General features: G+C 35.0%; 2 protein-coding genes across 3 annotated transcripts in view; both read left to right on the plus strand.

Moving 5' to 3' along the window:
- Tbce (Tubulin-binding cofactor E) overlaps positions 1 to 6,456 on the plus strand; it is a 32,540-nt gene extending 26,084 nt beyond the window's left edge. The window contains exons 10-12 of the mRNA XM_069842204.1: positions 517 to 582; positions 2,805 to 2,953; positions 5,800 to 6,456. Coding sequence (XP_069698305.1) covers positions 517 to 582; positions 2,805 to 2,953; positions 5,800 to 5,892 — 308 coding nt within the window. The 3' untranslated portion in view covers positions 5,893 to 6,456. The remainder of the gene's footprint in view (positions 1 to 516; positions 583 to 2,804; positions 2,954 to 5,799) is intronic.
- Positions 6,457 to 16,379: 9,923 nt separating this feature from the next.
- Positions 16,380 to 19,912, plus strand: part of LOC138710967 (deubiquitinase DESI2) — a 57,428-nt gene continuing 53,895 nt past the window's right edge. The window contains exons 1-2 of one of the 2 annotated variants that reach the window (XM_069842206.1): positions 16,380 to 16,486; positions 16,743 to 16,837. The gene's annotated coding sequence lies outside the window, so the exon portion shown is untranslated. Of the gene's footprint in view, positions 16,597 to 16,742; positions 16,838 to 19,912 lie in introns of both variants that reach the window. The other variant, XM_069842205.1, reaches the window with a different exon arrangement.

The following is a 19,912-nucleotide window of genomic DNA, read 5'->3' on the forward strand; positions in this document are numbered from 1 at the left end:
ACGATTTTAACCTAACAGCACTGAAAAGCAAAGAAATGCAACTCGCAAATATAACAGCGCCCAAAGGCAAACAAATGCAAAACGAAAATGTAGGACACGTTCATTTCGATGTAGAACGGAGTGAGCGCAGCCGTTTTTAGACATTGACTATTATCTTTGCAGCGGTATGGATGCTTTCCTTTAGTAATTTTGTAGAAACAGTGTACCATCATAGACATTACTCTGGTTAAATGAGATGTCAGCTAGCCATGTTTAAGTAATCGGTAATTGTGAATGGTGCACAGAAATTACATTTTAACCACTGTTACTGTTTAACCGTCGTTTCGTAATCTATGATTACTGCGTTTTTAACCGATGTTGATACACTTCGCCAAAAGACAATCTCATAATCACCTAATTCACTACCACATCTTATAGTTACAAAGTGATATTTAATCCAGCATAATTTTGTTCTTTGTGCAGTCATTGAGTGCTAATGTGAATATAAATTATACATGTTAATGTTATTTCTTTCAGAATATGGAGCTCCAGATGAAGGGGAATATAAAACTCGCAAAGTGACATTGAACACAAATCTAATAAGTATCCTTTAATAATACATAATTTTCCTTTTATTTTACATTAGCCCCATAATATATAACTCTGTGAGTAAGAAAGCTTAATCTTTTTCTTCTTCTTACTCGTGTCCTCTTTCCAGGGTCTAGTTTTTGATAAGTTTCCATTTTTCCCTATCCTCCAACAGTTGAGTTCTATCTACTTTATGCCATTCTTCTCCTATATTTTGACGTCCGTCTTAATCTGGTTCAGCCATCTGCTTCTTAGTCTTCTTCCTTTTTCTATCGATTTCAGGCTTTTCTGAGTAATTTGTCATCATCCATTTCATATGACAAAACTGTCTCAATCGTACTTCCAAAGATGTCTGTAAATTTTCAACTACTATTTCTCTGTCTGTTTTTTGCTATCATTCTTGCCTTACCCACAATTCCTCTCAGAAACCTGTAGTCTACTAATTTGTCTTTTTTTTGTAAATGTCATGTCTCTGCACCTTTTGTCAAAATAGATTGCTTGCATTTCACCAGTATATTTTTATTCCATAACAGATCTTTCATCAACTAATAAAATTTGAACTTGACTGTATTCTCGTGCTAATCTCAGTGTTACTGATTTTGCTTCCCAGATATATAATATGCTCTACTTCTTGGATATTTATGTCGTTATCATGAGAACACTTTTTTTTTTTTTTTTTTTTCAAAATTAATTTTTAAATCAAACTTAGCATTTTTCAGTCCAACTTGTTAATCTATTTTCTGTTTCTTGGATATTTCTTCTCCAAATCAGAATGTCATCTACATAGATAAGCGTTTTTAAATCATACTCGTATTCTTCAACCATTTCCTACATACGTCATTCATCAAAATATTGAAAAGGATTGGTGATAATATACTATCTTGTTAGAGTACTTTCTTTACATAATACAACTTACACAGTCCACATATGTTATTTGTATCCTTTCTGTAAGATGCATTAGCATCCCTGAATGTTTCATCCATAACTTTCCTCTGTTGGCTGTATCATAGGCCTTATCAAAATCAATAAAACTCAAAAGAATATTAACTGCCTCACAAATATCAAATCAATTGTTGATCTACCTTTCCTAAAGGCATACTGTTGTTCTTTTAATTTCTCTTCTAAGAATTTATCCAATATGTTAGCCAGAATTCTTCCATAAATTTTATGGCACTGAGTAGTGTTATCCCCATATCATTTGAGCATACATATATACAACGCTTTTTTTCAGCCGGAACGGTCCAGAACGCGTTCCAGTAAACTTTTTACCGTTACAAATTCCAACGAGATATATTTTATAAGCGAAATTGAAAATTAAAATTGCTGCCACTGCCGAGTCCAAGAGTTTACATTTTCACATTATTATCGTTAGTGCAAAAGTAACTTATGCAATCTAGTGCTGCCATCTTCCGTTATTGATCCTGAAACTATAGCTCGAAATCGTAAAATTTCTGTTATGCTTAAAATCGATGAGCTCCATTTGCACCTTATTGTAATATAAGGTATGTAGGCCTAATATTTTTAAACCTACGTTTTTGTTGTATAATGTGATCGAGTGTTTGAGTTCCGGTAAACTTTTTTCCAGAAAAAAAAGCACTGCATATATACATGTTTTCTTATGAATTAGAACCATTATTTCTCGATTCCAATCTTCTGGTATAAATTTTTCTGACCATATTTTCAGGAGTACTCTCTAAAACCATTGTCATCTGTTGGATGTTGCAGCCTGTATCATTTTCTTTGTTATTTCATCTGGTCCTGCAACTATCATTTCTGTCATATTTCCCATAGCTATTTCCAAAACCTATATTTATTTCATCTCTGCTTTCTTCCTCTATTCATTTTACTTTTCTTGGACTTCTTCTTATTCTGCTTCTTATTCTTCTAATAACTGCATGAAATAATTTTTTCATGTCTTAACTTTTTCCCTCTCTGACATCAGTTTTCTGTTTGAGTTCATTATATGATGATTTACAATTTGCTTGTTTTTATTTATCTTTCATCATTGCAGACAATATTCTATTTGAAAGCAACGAATTCTTTCATCATCAAATTTCTGGTTCTGACATGACTTCACCAGAGCCCTTGTTAGCTTTCATTTTCAAAGTTCTTTTTTTTTATCTTAGTAACTATCTTGAGGTGCCAGGGACAAGACCCTACTGTGATTTGCCCTTACAAACAATCCTTTACTTGAACATTACAGTATCAGAAAAATTTTCCTTAATATTTGTTTTCAGCTGTTGAAATATTTAGTCCAGATCAAGACTGTAAAACATACAGAAAAAAATTACCTTTATCAATGCAAGTTCAAAAATTAATGGGTTTGGTCCAAAGGCTATTTAACACTGGGAGTGAAATGCCAAGACTTGCATATATCAGTTCTAAGGTAACAATTTTTTTGTTACAAATAGTTTTAGTGGAGTTCAATAAAGGTACAGTCACACATCGCTACTTTTGCAGCGCTGCAGTACAAAAAACTGCGCAATTCTTGTACTGCAGCGTGTGAACAATGGTGCAACCCGAAAAGTAGCGGCTGCCGAACCTGCTGCCTGCTACTTTTCCATGCTGCGCGCAGCTTAAAAGTAGTGACGTGTGAACGGGGTTCTCAGGGTTGCAGCCGCAGCATTTTTGATATCGGTTTTGTTGAAACTTTTGCTGCGGTTGCAACCAGTGTTACCACCCAAAAGTGCCAATGATACTTTTATTGTTTGGATATATTTTAATGTTAAATGTGATGAAAGTAAATTATTTGTAACACTTATTAAATACACAACATAGTCTGAGCATAATTGCTGACGATATAATTCATTTTTTTTTATTTTTCGTAGCGTAGTTCCAAACAGGAGGGTTGCCGACATTGATTATGTGAATATACTGTTGGTTATCATTTAAGTATATGGGCGTTTTTAAAAGTTTTATAGTAAAAATAATGTCAATTTCTGAATACTAGTTTCGACAGAAAAGCAAATAATAGATAAGGAAGCTTTCGCGTGAGTTTCTTAATAATGTGAACATAACCACAAAATGTATATTGAGAAGTCAACACGGAGATGGAAACCTGCAGCATGACTGCGGCTGCAAAAGTAGCGCCTTGTGTGTGAACAGACTTGCAACCTCCAGTTGCAACTTTTGCAGCACTTGGGTTGCGCAGCACGAAAAGCAGCGTGCAGCGCGCTACTTTTGGCTTACGTGTGAACACGTCACGCAACTTTTGCAGCTGCAGTACAAAAGTTGCACTGCAAAAGTAGCGATGTGTGACCGTATCTTAAGCCTTGTTGATGACAAATTTTCAGTAAATACTTGTAAGAGTAATTTTATCTTCAAATTTGGACCAGATCTTGCGACTCAGAAATTATTATGATGAACTGTTTGAAAATAATAGGACTACCTCGTGATTGTCGCACTGAAATGTTTTCTATTTCTAAAAATGTCCGAGACTTAGGATTATTTCGGGAATCAAATATTCAACACTTTCACATATCTTTATCACTGTCAGAACTTTAAGGAATAAAAACAACGAGTACTTACCAACTTTGACCTTCCATTCAGTGTAGAAATTATGAACAGATCAGGTAAATGATTCAGGAATCAGTTATGAGAAAGAGCATTTGATTCTTGGTGTATGAGGTATTGATCCGATATCTCGTTATTTTGATTTATGTAGTTATTTTTTTTATTTGTGTATTTTTCTAAGGAAGGCCAGAACAATTAAGGTCTATGGATTTAGGGGCGAACTCAACAAAGAATCTCGAAACTTGTACTTTGCGTGTTCTCCTTCAATATTCACACTGCCTCAATTATCCAGCCTCCGAATTTATATGTACAGGGTGACCGTATAAAATGTTACCAGTTTTTCTCAAATAGATCAATAAGACTAAATGCTGATTTTTTTAACTCTTATTAGAGGAGAGGGCTGTCAGATTGCGTCATGTCAGTGAGGACACTGCATTATGAAAGTAATTTCAATGCTCTCAATCTTTCTGTCCTCCATAGTACATGAGCTCTACAAGTGAAATACCATAGTTCCTATTGAATATATGAATGTTTGTCATCAAAATATGTACACTTGATACATCAATTGTTAATGGTGATCCTGTTACATTCGTTTTCCTGAAACTCACCTTAACAGAATATGTAATATCTATATATATATAATTTGAATTGGTAATGGAAATTACGGGAAAACAGCTGGACGGATTTTAATAAATGACCCCTCATTTTGAAGCTTGGAACTCAAAGTTTTTCGGAAAAATAATTTTCCTATTTTCAAAAATCCATCTGTCGTCAGTTTTGAGAACTAGCTAATAGCATTCACGGCCGACTTGATATTACCTTCGCTTTTTTGTAAAGAAGAAGCGAAGCGAGCATCAAGTCGGCCGTGTTGCATTTCAGAATAAAACAAAACACATACTACAGTAAACAATATTACACGAAGGTCATGATCTGCAAGAATGCTGACATATTTAGAACTCAAATTAAATTGGTTATTAAAAACTTAACATACTAAAAATAATTTACAGGTTCGATTCTGTGGTGTGTAATTTTCTGGGTACAGCTGTGTATTGGATATTAAAAACTACAAAACTTGAGGTGGTTTGATGACATTATTACCATTAGAAATGAAATATTATTGTAATTAATGCCATGATGTGACTATTTTTCATTAATTATACATATTAATGCTATATTGATGATATGAAAGTGAAACATTTTGGGGTTATATAAGTAGATGTAGAGAATAACTTAAATTAGATTTTGATTTCTATATTTTACTGAGTGGCGGCTATATAGTATATGTTGCTGAAAGCTATAAAACTTACGTAAGATAATAATATTATTAAAAATCAAATATTTTTATAATTATTAATCAAATGGGGTTGGATCTTTTTCATATATAATGGTGGTGTGGTGTAGATATTTATATGCATGGTTCTCTTCGGTATTGGCTCGAGAGAGAGAGTATCTTTCATTGTTATGGAAGCAAATAACTTTCTGAATGTCTGGTATTCTTCATTGAAAATAAATCTGAAAAATGTTAATTTGAACGTCTAATGAACTTAGTTTGCAGCATTTGCTGCACAAGCCACTAGTAATTTCTATTTATCACTTCAGAAGTATTTCTTTATATGTATTCGTTTACAGTGTTCTTGTGTAAGCATGTATATGTCAAAATTAATTTTATTTCCTACGGTAACAGTACAGTGTTTCTCAATTTCTCCACGTTTGTTTCAGAATCCTGACATTGAATTTCCATTGGATAAAAGTCAGAAGGAATTGTCCTTTTATTCTATCGAAGATGGAGACCGTATTAGTGTGCGTTGGTAATGCTTGAAGAAAGTTGTCTGTCCGTCCGTCAGTTTCTACTGTTAACACGGCTGTGATTATGTAATTTAAGCATCTGTTTAATAAAAACAGTATATAAACTTTTCTCACTTTAATGTTGAAAAGTTTTGAGTTAACAGAATAATTAAGTGCTAAGTTGTTGCTTCACGAATTTACTTAAAAATCTGCATAAGTCAACATAGGCATCAGTTAACATAGTGCTCTACAACTTTAAAAAATAATCACAATCATTAATATCATCATTACCATCAATCTCGTTCATTGTCATCAGTAACATTTCAAAGAAGGGTTTGACGACCTATTCACCCTTCTATAGAAAATCATAATTAATTGAAATTAAATGCCTTTCAGAATATCTTATTTTTTCATTAAAATATTATTAACAATTTAAGTGCCAATAATTATTGGTTGCAAGAAAATTTAAAAAAAAAAATGCAAGTACCAATCTCTTCTTTTTTTCTGAGTTATTTGTAATACCTTAATTTTAAACGTGTACATAAAATGATAATTTTGATGAAGTAAAGCTTTATATAATTGCGACCTTAATTTTGTGTTGTTTATTTCTATAAAATGAGTTCACCACGTATCATAGTCATAATATTGTACATGTATCTAGTTATTATTACTCTGATATTGGTTGGGTCACTGGCTGAGAAGAAACTGCTTGCTGAAAGATGCACTGGAAGGAATGATGAACGGGAGAAGAGTTCGGGGTAGAAGAAGATACCAGATGATAGACAACATTAAAGATATATGGATCATATGAGAAAACAAAGAGAAAGGCAGGAAATAGGAAAGATTGGAGAAAGCTGGGTTTGCAATGAAAGACCTGCTCTTGGGCAGAACACTAAATGAAAATTATATATTTATTTATTTATTTTTAAGTGAACATTTTATACCTAATAGTGAGTAAAATCTGTTTTGATTCAAGGACATTGCGGAAATGTTGGCAGTATCAAAAATGTTCATGGTTTTGGTGTCAACAAGGGCAAGTTGTAACCAATGGTTTTACTGTACTTTTTTGGTGACGCCCTTTGAATGTAAGGTATAAGTGTATGAGTGACACCATTATAGGGGTAATGTTAAACCTCTGCAAAGAAGCCTCATTTTTCCCACTGACATCACATCATGTGAGTGTTCATGAAATAAAAAAAATTCTGAATGCTGTGGATTCCAAAAATATTGCAACTTGGTCAGATTTTTTTTATTGACATTTTATTTATTTCTTAATACGTGTGTCAGCTATAAGCTGATTACACGATGTCCCAACCTGTGTGGGATAAATTCTTCTTTAAATACATTAACCCGACTGACGTAATGAAGACGCTGCGACGTATGAAATCTAAAGCCCAAGGTATAGACAATATAAATATCACTCTCCTGTATAAAATAATAGATGTGATCCTGCCGACCATCACACATATATTCAATGCATCTATTATGACTGGGTCCTACCCCTCACTCTGGAAAATGGCATTAGTGAAACCTTTACCTAAATCTAACACACCTTCTACAGTAAACCAATACAGACCGATATCAATTCTTCCCACTCTTTCAAAAGCATTAGAACATATTGTACATGGACAACTTATGAACTATCTCGACGAACACAAACTCCTTGATGACTATCAATCGGGTTTTAGACATGGACACAGCACTTCTACAGCCCTACTTAAAGTGACTGAGGACATCCGTGAAGCTATGGATAGGGGTGAAGTAACGGCACTAACTCTTCTCGATTTCAGCAATGCCTTTGGTTCTGTTGATATCGACTTGCTTCTTGCAAAGATGAAGGCTTTGCACCTGTCAGACAATACCTTGAGCTGGATGGACTCCTACCTACGTGACCGCCAACAGTGTGTTTCACTTGATAATCAATTCTCCCAATGGAGATGCACAAAGGCGGGAGTGCCGCAGGGCTCCGTATTAGGTCCACTACTTTTCTCTATCTACATTAATGACGTATCAAGGAACTTACAGTATTGCCGATATCACCTCTATGCCGACGACCTACAACTTTACATACATTCCAGACCCAATACGATCAATGAATCGATTGACAAGTTAAATTGTGACCTAGCCACTGTCTCCACTTGGGCGGCCAATTTCGGACTCGCACTTAATCCAAGTAAGACTCAAGCCATAATTATTGGACATAAGCGTTTAGTTAACTCCCTTAATAACAGTAATCTTTCAGTTGTTACTCTTAACAACACGCTAATCCCTTATTCATCTGTCGTAAAAAATCTTGGCTTCTTTTTTGATAATAATCTAAGTTGGAATTTTCAAGTTAAAGAAACGATAAAAAAAATCTGTTCCTCCCTTCACTGTTTGAGTCGCTTGAGAAACTTCTTGCCCCAGCAACTAAAACTTACCCTAGTGCAAACCCTAGTAACGCCGCACTTCGATTATTGTGACGTTTTGTTAAGTGACCTAAGTTCTGAATTGTCAGTCAAGTTACAGCGAGCTCAGAATATGTGCGTCAGATACGTGTGCAACATCCGACGGTATGATCACATATCACCGTCCTTCGCAAGTCTCTCGTGGCTCCGACTTAAAGAACGTAGAACTTTACACTCTTTGTCTTTACTCTTTCGAATTCTGCACACTTCAACACCAAATTACCTTTCGTCTCGTTTCTCTTATCTATACTCTAACCACGATGTAAATACCAGATCACTTATCTGTGGCACGCTAAGTATACCTCTTCATAGAACATCTTGTTATTCATCATCTTTTACAATATCCACCTCGCGTCAATGGAATTCCTTGTCACAAAGTATTAGGGGCTGCAAGACAATAAACACCTTTAAGAACAGCTTAAAAGATAACCTTATTAGCATTTCACTCCAATCATACTGATTTAAACTATCACTGACTACATTGTTACTTTTTTCTTTAGACATCATCCTGATTGTGCTGTATTTTAATTGTCTCGTAATAATCTCTTTCTATTATCTAATATTATTTGAAATATATTAACATTCTACGTATTTTAGTTTAATTCTGCTACACAGTTTATTTCAGTGTTTAATTAATAGTTCATAGTATTTTGTTGTTTAATTTGTAAATAACTTTTGTATACATGTAACTCTCATCTCAATCAAATTGTTGGATTCTTTGTAAGTTCATGCATATGTATATACACTTTTTGCTGGTTGAGTGGAAGAGAAGGCCTTACGGCCTTAACTCTGCCAGCTAAAATAAATCATTATTATTATTATTATTATTATTATTATTATTATTATTAAATCAAGTTATGTAGTTTTCCAGAGCTGTGGGTTGGTGAGAATTTCAAGTAACAAGTGTTTTTTCATTCTTTCCTGCAGTTTATGGTTGGTGTTATTACATTGAAGTAGAATATGTTTTATTGTTTCTTCTGTTAAACATTTTTTTACAGTGGTGACTCTGATAAATAATTTAAAGTGGTGCAGATAAGCTTCCGTAATAAGGTGTCCAATTCTAGCCCATGCAGTAAAAGTTAATATATAATAAAAATAATGATTTATTTATTTATACTGGCAGAGTTAAGGCCACAGGGCCTTCTCTTACAATCTACCAGGTCACAAAGCATACAAGCAGTGCAATTTAACAAAAAGTTAAAGAACAGAATACTAACATATTACAAAAAATAAGAGCATAACAAAATCGACACTAAACAATGTGAAAATAATTCCATAATAGAAAAAAGGAAGTAAAATACAGATCTAAAGATTGGAATATAATAAGAGCAACTCAGTTAGTACAAATATTTAACAGGGAAAACATAAGGAAGAATCAACAAATGGAATGTGATAAAATAATAAAAAAAGAAATTGAAATTTAGATAAAATCCACAATAAAAAGGCTATAATGATAAATTTACCTGGTGATCAAGAGAACAAGAAAAAAAATAAAATATATCTATTTTTTACAAAACTGTCGCAGAGAAAAGGCCTTAAAATTGAAGGGAATCTGAATTGAAAAAGTGCAATTTTAGTTTATTTTTGAAACTAGATAATATCCGACAGTCTCTGACATGCTGTGGTAGAGTTCCAGAGATGAGGTGCAGAGACTGTGAAAGATGAAGAGTAGGAGGATATTCTGTGTTTAGGAATGGAGAGTGTGATTAGTGTTGTGAGCGAGTATCTATTTCTGTACCTGTCTGGGAATATCACAGCAGATTTTTAATATTGTTGGGTTGTTTCAAAATTTTCCATAGTGCTCTTCCTGTTTGTCCACTTAACCAGTCTTCTGTCCATTGCTTATTTATCATCTTATGATTTTATTGACATTATGATTCTGATAAGTTATAATTAAAAGATTTCTTCATTAACAGGTTCCGTCTACAACTTTTCTTTATTAAAGATGAGTTCACATTATTAATCAGACACCTTAACATAGTTAATGGTTTTACTGTACTTCTTGGTGATACCATCGAGTCAGAGCATCTATGGCTCAAATCTTACAACAACGTGGATGGAAGGAATCGGAGAGCTGACATCATAGCACTTAAAAGGAATGAAAATATAGCATTGGTTTTAGATCCCACCATTCGCTTCGAAAGGAACACCACCCAGGCGGAGGAAGTAAATGTTGAGAAACAGGCTATCTACAAACCCTGCCTGCCATTCCTATCAGAAACATACAAAATTCAAATCAATCAATCGGTTGTGAGAGACCTCCTGTTTGAAGCAAGAGGTACCCTACCAAAATTTCACCGGTGATGTCCTTAAAAGTCTAAAATTAATTTCTATGAAATTGAAATTCTAATTAAAATTCTTAGAGATTCTCTCCAAATAATAAATTACCACTTATATGATAAGTTAAATCAATTTTTCTTTCGATTGTTAATAACACTGTATTAATTTTAATCTTAATCTTCAACTTTGTAAATTTATTACTGTATTATTGCATTCTGGATCCTTGTGGTAACCCTCAATGGACGACAGACGAGTTTTTTAAATCTCTCTCTCTCTCTGTGAACGAACGTTTTCACCTTTTCAGGCATTATCAGGTCCAATATGTATTCAATATGAAACTTCAGTTAATATACCTGATAATACCTGAGAAGGCAAAACCGTTCCTCTAACTGTAAAACTAAGTTAAGGTGTTTATTAATCAACGAGTTCACATTATTATTAATCAATGTGAACTCAATATCTTTAATAAAGCAAAGTTGTAGATGGAACGTGTTATTAATTTGTCAGATATACCCACTTCATCCTCAGCCATAAAATTTGAGAAATATTTCATTTGTCAATATTTCGTCATAATTTTAACTGATCCAGCATCATAAATTGAAAGAAAATACATATGTGTACATTTTCAAGTTACATTAAATGAGTAACATGAAAATATTTATCCCATCTTATTCTCCCTCCACCTTGCCAAGTGTCCATTGTCCTGAGTAAGGTATACTTCAGCCTCTTGTCTTAATGCTTCTATATTTTTGTTGGAATTTGGTTTGCAGAGGCACCTAAATTGAGATTAGAAGCAGCTGGCCAATAAATTTTTCCTAGAATATTTTTAGTAAAAAACATGCTTATTTTACATGCCACATATTTATGATTCAGAACTCCAAACTTTAATTCATTTTAACCCAAGTACTTTGACGAGCTGTGGCCACTCAACCGCCCAGCGTATTTGCATCTGATGACGAGTTGTAGTTCCCCAATTCTTTTTGTTAGTGAGTAGCATTAGTGCGGGACAGTAGGCTACCATGTTGAGTAAATCGTATGTTGTATCTAACGAAGGGGGGGGGGGGGTTTCAAAAGTTTCTTGATAGCATATTGAATGTAATTAATGTCAACAGTGACAGAGTTCGACGTGAATATGTTAGGAGAAAATCCACAAACGATTAGGAAAAACACGGGAATTTTATTGGAAGCAAGTAAAGAGATAGGTTTGGAAGTAAATTCCGAAAAGACAAAGTATATGATTATGTCTCGTGAGGTTTGGAAGTAAATTCCGAAAAGACAAAGTATATGATTATGTCTCGTGACGAGAATATTGTACGAAATGGAAATATAAAAATTGGAAATTTATCTTTTGAAGAGGTGGAGAAGTTCAAATATCTTGGAGCAACAGTAACAAATATAAATGATACTCTGGAGGAAATTAAACACAGAATAAATATGGGAAATGTGTGTTATTATTCGGTTGAAAAACTTTTATCATCCAGTCTGCTGTCGAAAAATCTGAAAGTTAGAATTTATAAAACAGTTATATTACCAGTTGTTCTTTATGGTTGTGAAACTTGGACTCTCACTTTGAGAGAGGAACATAAGTTAAGGGTGTTTGAGTATAAGGTGCTTAGGAAAATATTTGGGGCTAAAAGGGATGAAGTTACAGGAGAATGGAGAAAGTTACACAACACAGAACTGCACACATTGTATTGTTCACCTAACATAATTAGGAACATTAAATCCAGACGTATGAAATGGGCAGGGCATGTAGCACGTATGGGCGAATACAGAAATGCATATAGAGTGTTAATTGGGAGGCCGGAGGGAAAAAGGCCTTTAGGGAGACCGAGACATAGATGGGAAGGTAATATTTAAATGGATTTGAGGGAGGTGAGATATGATGATAGAGAATGGATTAATCTTGCTCAGGATAGGGACCAATGGCGGGCTTATGTGAGGGCGGCAGTGAACCTCCGGGTTCCTTAAAAGCCAGTAAGTAAGTAAGTGACAGAGTTCAGGACTATCAGCCTGGTATCGCATTCATTGAAGATTCTCCTGCAAATACTGAATCGACATTTATGTTCTAAGTTGGAAGAAGAACAAATTTGGCTTCAGGAATGTCCAATGTAATTGGACTGCTGCGAACAGTCAGCTAAAGATACATACAGAAAAATAAAGGAGTGTATGTAGTATTTGTGGACCTGGAAAGTACTTTTGACAATGGATTGCAATAAACAGAGCGGGGGTCCTGAAGGAGATATGTGTAGATTGAAAAGAGAGTAAGCTGTTCTGTAATCTTTATACGAAATAATGAGTCAAAGTTACGATAGGAGAAGAAATGTCAAAGGGAAGTGCAATAGGAAGAGGAGTACGACAAGGATGTCCTTTATCAGCTACTTTGTTGACATCTACTTAAGGACCAAGAAGATTTCCTTTCCTTTCGTTCAGTTCAAATATTTTGTAAACAGATTTGAAATCAGAGCAAAGGCTTCTGTGAAAAGAACCATTCTTTCTCTTTTAGAAGACAACAGGTTGAGTTGTGAGTCCTCTGCCAAGCAAAAATGCTTGTTCGTTTCTCGGCGTTATTCAGAAACCAGTACCTAAAGATTTTGAGTAGAGAAAATGTTTGAAAATAATTTGCATTCTTTCTCAACATTTCTCTCGCTTTGACCCCCCAAAAGATTTGTCACCAACTTTTGAAGGTGTAAATGTCTAATCTGAACAGATCTCTTATAAACTAATGCTTTTTTCTCACTTTTCAAAAAATATTTTGATTTTTGAATTTGTTTCTACTCTTTCCTTAGACATTGAGCTATCAGTCAAAAAAATTACAGCATGATTGATTATCATAGGAGCTACAGAATGATAATTTTTTAACGGAGCGGGAAACATCGTCCTAATTTGTTAACTGCAAACACCAACAAACGGACCAAAAACGTCCGACTACTATACTCATTAATATAGAGCCTCACGGTAAGACGTGCGGGTCGCGACAGGATCATCTTGGCTGTCTCGCATGCGCGGACTTCGTTAATAAAAACCTAAACTAACCAAACCTAACCTTCGTATATACAAGATGTGTAACCGGAGCACGAAGGAAACTTCTGGATTTGATCTGAAATATACACACGAAAAGAAATCCAAGTAAGGGTTACGCTGACACTGCATGAGAGGTCTGCGCATGCGCCACAGCCAAACTGTTCCTGTCCGCGAGTCCCTTTTATGGTAAGAGGGTCATGCAAGGTTGGGTAAGATAACGCCACATGCGAGATCGCCCATGCAGTGTCAATCACAATCTTATATGTTACTTCCTGTAGTAGCAAAATAGTAACTCAAACAGTTACAGTATTAAATACTAATTTTTTTCTGGCAGGTTTTCCCATGATTTTAGTTAGCCGGTAATGAGTACTGACAGTTGGCAACACTAGCTGCCAGACAATCGACGCTGCTTGTTTTCGTTTGCAACTGACGCGATACGACGTACAGTACCTGCAAAAAAGAAATTTCTCAACCCATGGTAGCCGTTCCATAGCGCGATTCACATGATAGCGTTCGTGAACACGGACCTTTTTCGTGAGGAGATCGACACGGCGCGTAGAAGCGAGGGTACTCTTCTTGCAGGGAGAAAGCGTAAGAGAATGGCGAGCTCCATGATATCTGTGGCTGTAAAACGGTAAGACGTGTCACCACAGCCTCCAGACTCCAACAGTGAATCCGGGTACTGTTAAACATACTGAGTAGTACCTGATCACAAATAACAGATTGATCAGTCTAATGGAGTTTCAAGACAACTTTGATCAATTTCATTATGCTACCATATAGCAACTTCAAAAGAAGTCACGCTATAACACTGATGGAATTGCATGGAGTAATAGCACAGTCTAGTATATACAGTCACGAAGCTTGAGTTGTGAGGGTGCTAGATACAATAGACTGTGCCGGTACTATTTCGCATTGTCTGTAATGAGGCGATATTAGCGATCCTAGTGGTTAGCAACTGTACTGGATGCATATTTATTATGTATTGAGCTTCGTGACTGTATATACTAGACTGTGGTAATAGCTTGCTGCAAGTCCTTCATCTAGCGGTCGTCACCAAAAAAACTATTTTCCACAGTGGATATCCTTGTGAGTTTTCTCTTTTATATGTTGCAATTTCATAACAAGTGAATGGTCAATTTGATATGGCTATACGTGATCAGTAGGGCCGAAAAAAAAAGTGTTAGATATAGGTTACGCTGCATCGTACGTACAGCTCTGTGTTTAAAAACTGCTTGTGTGCACGCACGACTAGTTACTGTAGCGGCTGCTTGTACAGTCTGCTCCCTATGAATGAACTCATAAGAGAATTTATATTTACAGGATTACTTATGTTTCAAATTAATTAATTCGGAACAAATATTAAATTTACAAAAAAAATCGTTATCAATTCAGTCAAACGCAATTTCCCCGTGTTCTGAATTCAGTCCTTATATTATCTGTTCTTTGCTGGATTTTTGTTTCGGCATTCTGATACAACCTCACGTCACTTAAGCAGGTCTACTATTGAGGAGAGTCGGATGTTCACTCCCTGCTCCTTCAGACCGTAGACACACCCGGAAACACGACGCATTTTGTAAACAATGTATATAGAAATTATTTATTATCCTGATATCAATACTTTTCTTCAGCCCTAGTGATCAGGGGTAGTACTCTGTGATGTAAATCATTAATTAATTCATTGAGTAAACGAAACACATTCAACACGTTTATTTTTTCCAGAACCGCCCTCACTGACAAACGTAGTTCTACGTCCATAAACTTTCCTACTCACTTCATTAGTGAGTCACTGCCAAAGACGTTATATAGTATCACCGTCGCTGCTATTTTTCTTGGGCTCGCAACCATAGTTAAACTAAAGACTTTATAGCTTAAACTTATTGTATTCCATAAACCTTACATTAGTACCCGTATTGAAGCTTTAAGATGTGGAACAATTCAAAATTGTACAAGATTACAATTTCTTGGCGAGATGAAGTGAGGCTGAAAATTTGCCATAGATCACCTGGCATTCGCCCTACGGTTGGGAAAAACCTCAGGAAAAAACCCAATCAGGTAATCAGTCCGAAGGGGGATCCAACCTAAGCCTGAGCGCAGCACCGGTTCAGCAGGCTAGCGAGTCCACCGACTAAGCTACGTTGGTGGCTCTACAAAAAATATACAGTATAAAGCAAGCAGATAATTCAATTTACAAATCTAAACAATTATTCATCAGTTGAGCTACAAAAATAAATACATAGCAAGTAAATTAATTCAATTTAAAACAAACAATTCAATCGGTTCAGATATACAAAAATTGGTATAATATATTAATACATATCATGCAAATTACATGAGTAGGTGCCGGTTCCCTCTGCCCTGGAGCGGTGTGAAAATACGATAATGGTATAAATAAATAAATAAATAAATAAATAAATAAATAAATAAATAAATAAATAAATAAATAAATAATTTTTTTCGGAATGTGTATTATATGACTTTCTTGTGTTTTTTTTTTTTTTCATAATTTTTTCTAGTAGAGACGATGAGCGTAGATGTAAACTTTGCCTGCAGGTGTAGTACAGTACTGATGTAATGAGAGCGTATGTAAATACAGCATTGTGACGGTAATTTGCACAGACAGATCTGTGAACTGTTCCAGAGGTTGTATACGAATTACGGAAGTGGCATGCAATTTAGATATGGCGCCGACGCGCAATCGACGGGTCTCTTGTCCACGAATTAGTACATATATCAGTGATTTTACTGAATTGCATTTATCGTTGACGTAACTAATAGATTATCTCTTCTCAGTTTCTAGAAGACAATACTGCAAACTTTTTATAAGCAATGACATTTTACTGCTTTTACTTGTTGCTCAATTTATATAAGTTTGTATTTACATCCTATGAATATAATGAAAATTTCTCTTTGACGAGAATCAACTGAGAATAGGAACCTGTCAGGGTTGCTCGATTAACAAAATCAGCTGTTTATATTCGTCAGTTTGTGTTTTTATGTCTACTTGTGTTTAATTTATGCTTCCGAGGAATTAGTTGCTTAGAATAGTGCAGAAGAGAAAATTTAGACTATGCAACAGTATAAATTTTAACTGGCCTAAATCTTACTTCCTGGATGTGTTCACAGTGAATTTAGCTTAAAAGTGAATCAGGATCAGAGCTACTGCAGAGTAACATTGTGGATCAACGGACCAAGTCAACTTCTTTATTTGTACAATATTGGTATGTTCACTGTTCGTTGTGCGCACTTTAATTAGGCTATATTGTTATTTCGTTGATTAAAAAGTCAAATAGCATAGTGAAGTAGTTCGTAATTATGGTTCACATTTTTACACCCATATGATCATTGTATTTAGTTTTGGTTAGTTCGTACACTTATTGGACAACGAATTAGGACTTGGGAAAATTTCAGTATGCGGATTCCTCACAGACAATTATATCTCAAAATACTAAAAAGAGCAGGTTTGTCTGCGTTTGTCAAATGCGCATCATCATGCTTACGAAAAGGCACTTTTCAGTGCCAATTTATTTTTTGTGCACAAGGTTGGAATTTTGAAGTAAGAGGAAAAGGAAGGAATCCGTGTTCTGAAATTTATCCTGGATTAAATGAGGGACTAACTAGAGGCCGAGGTATGTGACAAGGTTAGAGGGTTACTTGAGGGGCTATACATGTGACCTGAGGTCGAGGGATGTAAACCAAGTTTTCAATGTTTTAAGTACGTTTTCTCTCTTGTGTAGTGTGGAGAGATATCGAAGTTTGACCAATCGTTGAATTTATAGGGATTTCTTGTGGAGATGGAGTTGAAAATGTAAGGATTTTATAGCGATACGTTTGAAGGAAAAAAAATCGTTGGAAAATGTAGCAAAGTACGTTTGAATTGGAGGTGCGTCGTAATGGAAGTGAATATGTGGTGGTTTCTAGCGAGAAAAAAAATGGTCAATGTAGAGTATCCACCGCCCACTGAACGAATATTTCACACTTTTATCACTGCCAATGCGCTATAAACCAATTTTCGGCAATCTAATGTAAAAGACTGCCTACAGATATTTGGAAAGTTTCAGAGAAAATTCACAAATTCAGTCTCCTAACACGATTTTTTTGTTTTTAAATAACTAAGTAATTTGCTGGGAGACATCGTTAGATATAGACCACTCTTACACTAAACCGGAGTAATTTGAGCTTATTAATCAGGTATGATTCTACTTACTGTTTTTATACGCTCACCTGTTATGTAATTTTTATTTTATACATATTTCATTGTTATTGCCCATCCAAAGATCGTTAGGAGCGATGAATATTACTTAATATCTCCTATCTTTCTTCAAATAGTGTTTATATGCCATGTTAATTTTCATTTGTTTTTATAAGTTAACAATCATGCACATTGGGAGCAACATAGGGTTAGGGTAGATTAGGTGTGTAGCATTATATGAAAGGTTAGGTTATGTTAGATTAGGTGTATAGTATTATATGAGGTTATGTTAGGTTAGGTTAGGATAGATTAGGTGTGTAGCATTATATGAAAGGTATTATATGAGGTTATGTTATGTATAGTAGAATTGTGTAAATTTAATTTATTAAGCGTGATTTATTTATTAATTTGTGCTTTGTGAAGTTATTCCATTTCTCTGTTTAATATGATGAGTTAAAAAGATGCAAAGAAAATCAGTTATTATAATATTATCTTATACATAGCAAGATCGATTATTCAATTGATAGTATATTTTATGAGGTTGTCATGACTGAGATATGTATTGTCAATTGCTTTTATTTCTCAGAAGGCCTTGACTGACGGGTATATAAGGACTGGCGCTGTTAGGGGTGGAGGTCGGCAACAAGTTATACTAAATATGTTTAGTGTAAAACTAGCCTATGTCTCCATAGTGGGCGGGACATAAGTAACATTCACCCAGAAGTTATAACAATTAAGGAAGTAAATATCCGAGTATAAAGTGCATGTAAGAGCGTTGTCTGGAGAGAGATACTTCCTCTTGGAACGTGTGAGACCCACTTCTCCGCCCGAAATATAGTAGTTCGAAGTTTCTTTCATAGAATTATAAAGGAAACAAGGATGAGTTCCATTAAGTATGTTGTGATTGGTTGTGTAAGACTCATTCTATTACAGCGATCTCTATCGGAAGTCGTAGAAGTAATATTGATAACATTTGAAAAATTGTAACGTTGTTAATAAAGGGAAATTTCGCCTTCTGTCAGTTATCCCCTCAACTAACCTAACCTAACTTTGTCACAGTACTCGCCTCCTACGCTTTTAGTGAGGGAACTTATTAGTCTCTCTATATTTACATGAACGTTCATTATGATTTTGGTTCGGGAAAATATTAGTCTTTATTTACTGTAGACTATGGAAGGAAATGTGTATGATGAATATTACAGCACTGCAGTGTCGTTTCTCATTGGATACTCCAGCAGACGACATTTTAGTGCATCTTAGCTTTCACGGTCGCATGGTGTAAGAAAACAAAGAACTACGTCTCCTAGCAAATACCAACAGAACAAATAATAACGAAATAAACACAATTTTCGCACCATTACACCGTTTTTTTATATCCGTCATTACCATCATTACTGACATCACTAAAAAACATCGTCAGCCTTTCCCAGGGCTTAAAAATCCCCGAACTCGATCACTGCCATCTGAATCTTCTCGTGTCTGCGAGAAAGGCCAGGATAGAAGGCCTTGACGTTTTCTAAGCTAAACTAATCTAACTTAACATAATGTAACCTTTGGGTCAATATTTACAATAGCGTTACCAAAGGAAGGCAGACAGCAAGAAAGGACACATTCTTATACCTCTTTTTTTTTTTAAATGGGACATGATGCTTAAGCGGCCGAGCTTGGAACTACAGCGCTATGTTGCCAATATGGACTATCATGCTGTTAGCTGATCGGAACTAGCAGTTGATGTTAAATGGGATGTTAAAACATTCATTGACAATTATTGAAGTGAAGACAAAAAAAAAACACATACACAAAAATCGACATAGAATGAAAGACGAAACGTATCAGTGCTAACATTGTGTACACAATAAATGTTGCCAATAGAGCTATTGAGTACTCACCATGTAGAAACTGTAACTTTGGCTGTTTGGCAACTCGACCGTTGTTACCATAGCAACAGGCCTACCACGCTATGTGACATTCAGGTGTTTTTCTGATCGTAATGCTAATGTCATGTCCCATCTTTAAAAAGACAGGTATAGACAATTTTGAGTATATGCAAGGAATACTAAAAAGTCCTATACTAACCTAACCTGTCACTGATTCGTATATGCAA

This window comes from Periplaneta americana, chromosome 12 (genome assembly GCF_040183065.1).
Source record: "Periplaneta americana isolate PAMFEO1 chromosome 12, P.americana_PAMFEO1_priV1, whole genome shotgun sequence".
NCBI lineage: Eukaryota > Metazoa > Arthropoda > Insecta > Blattodea > Blattidae > Periplaneta > Periplaneta americana.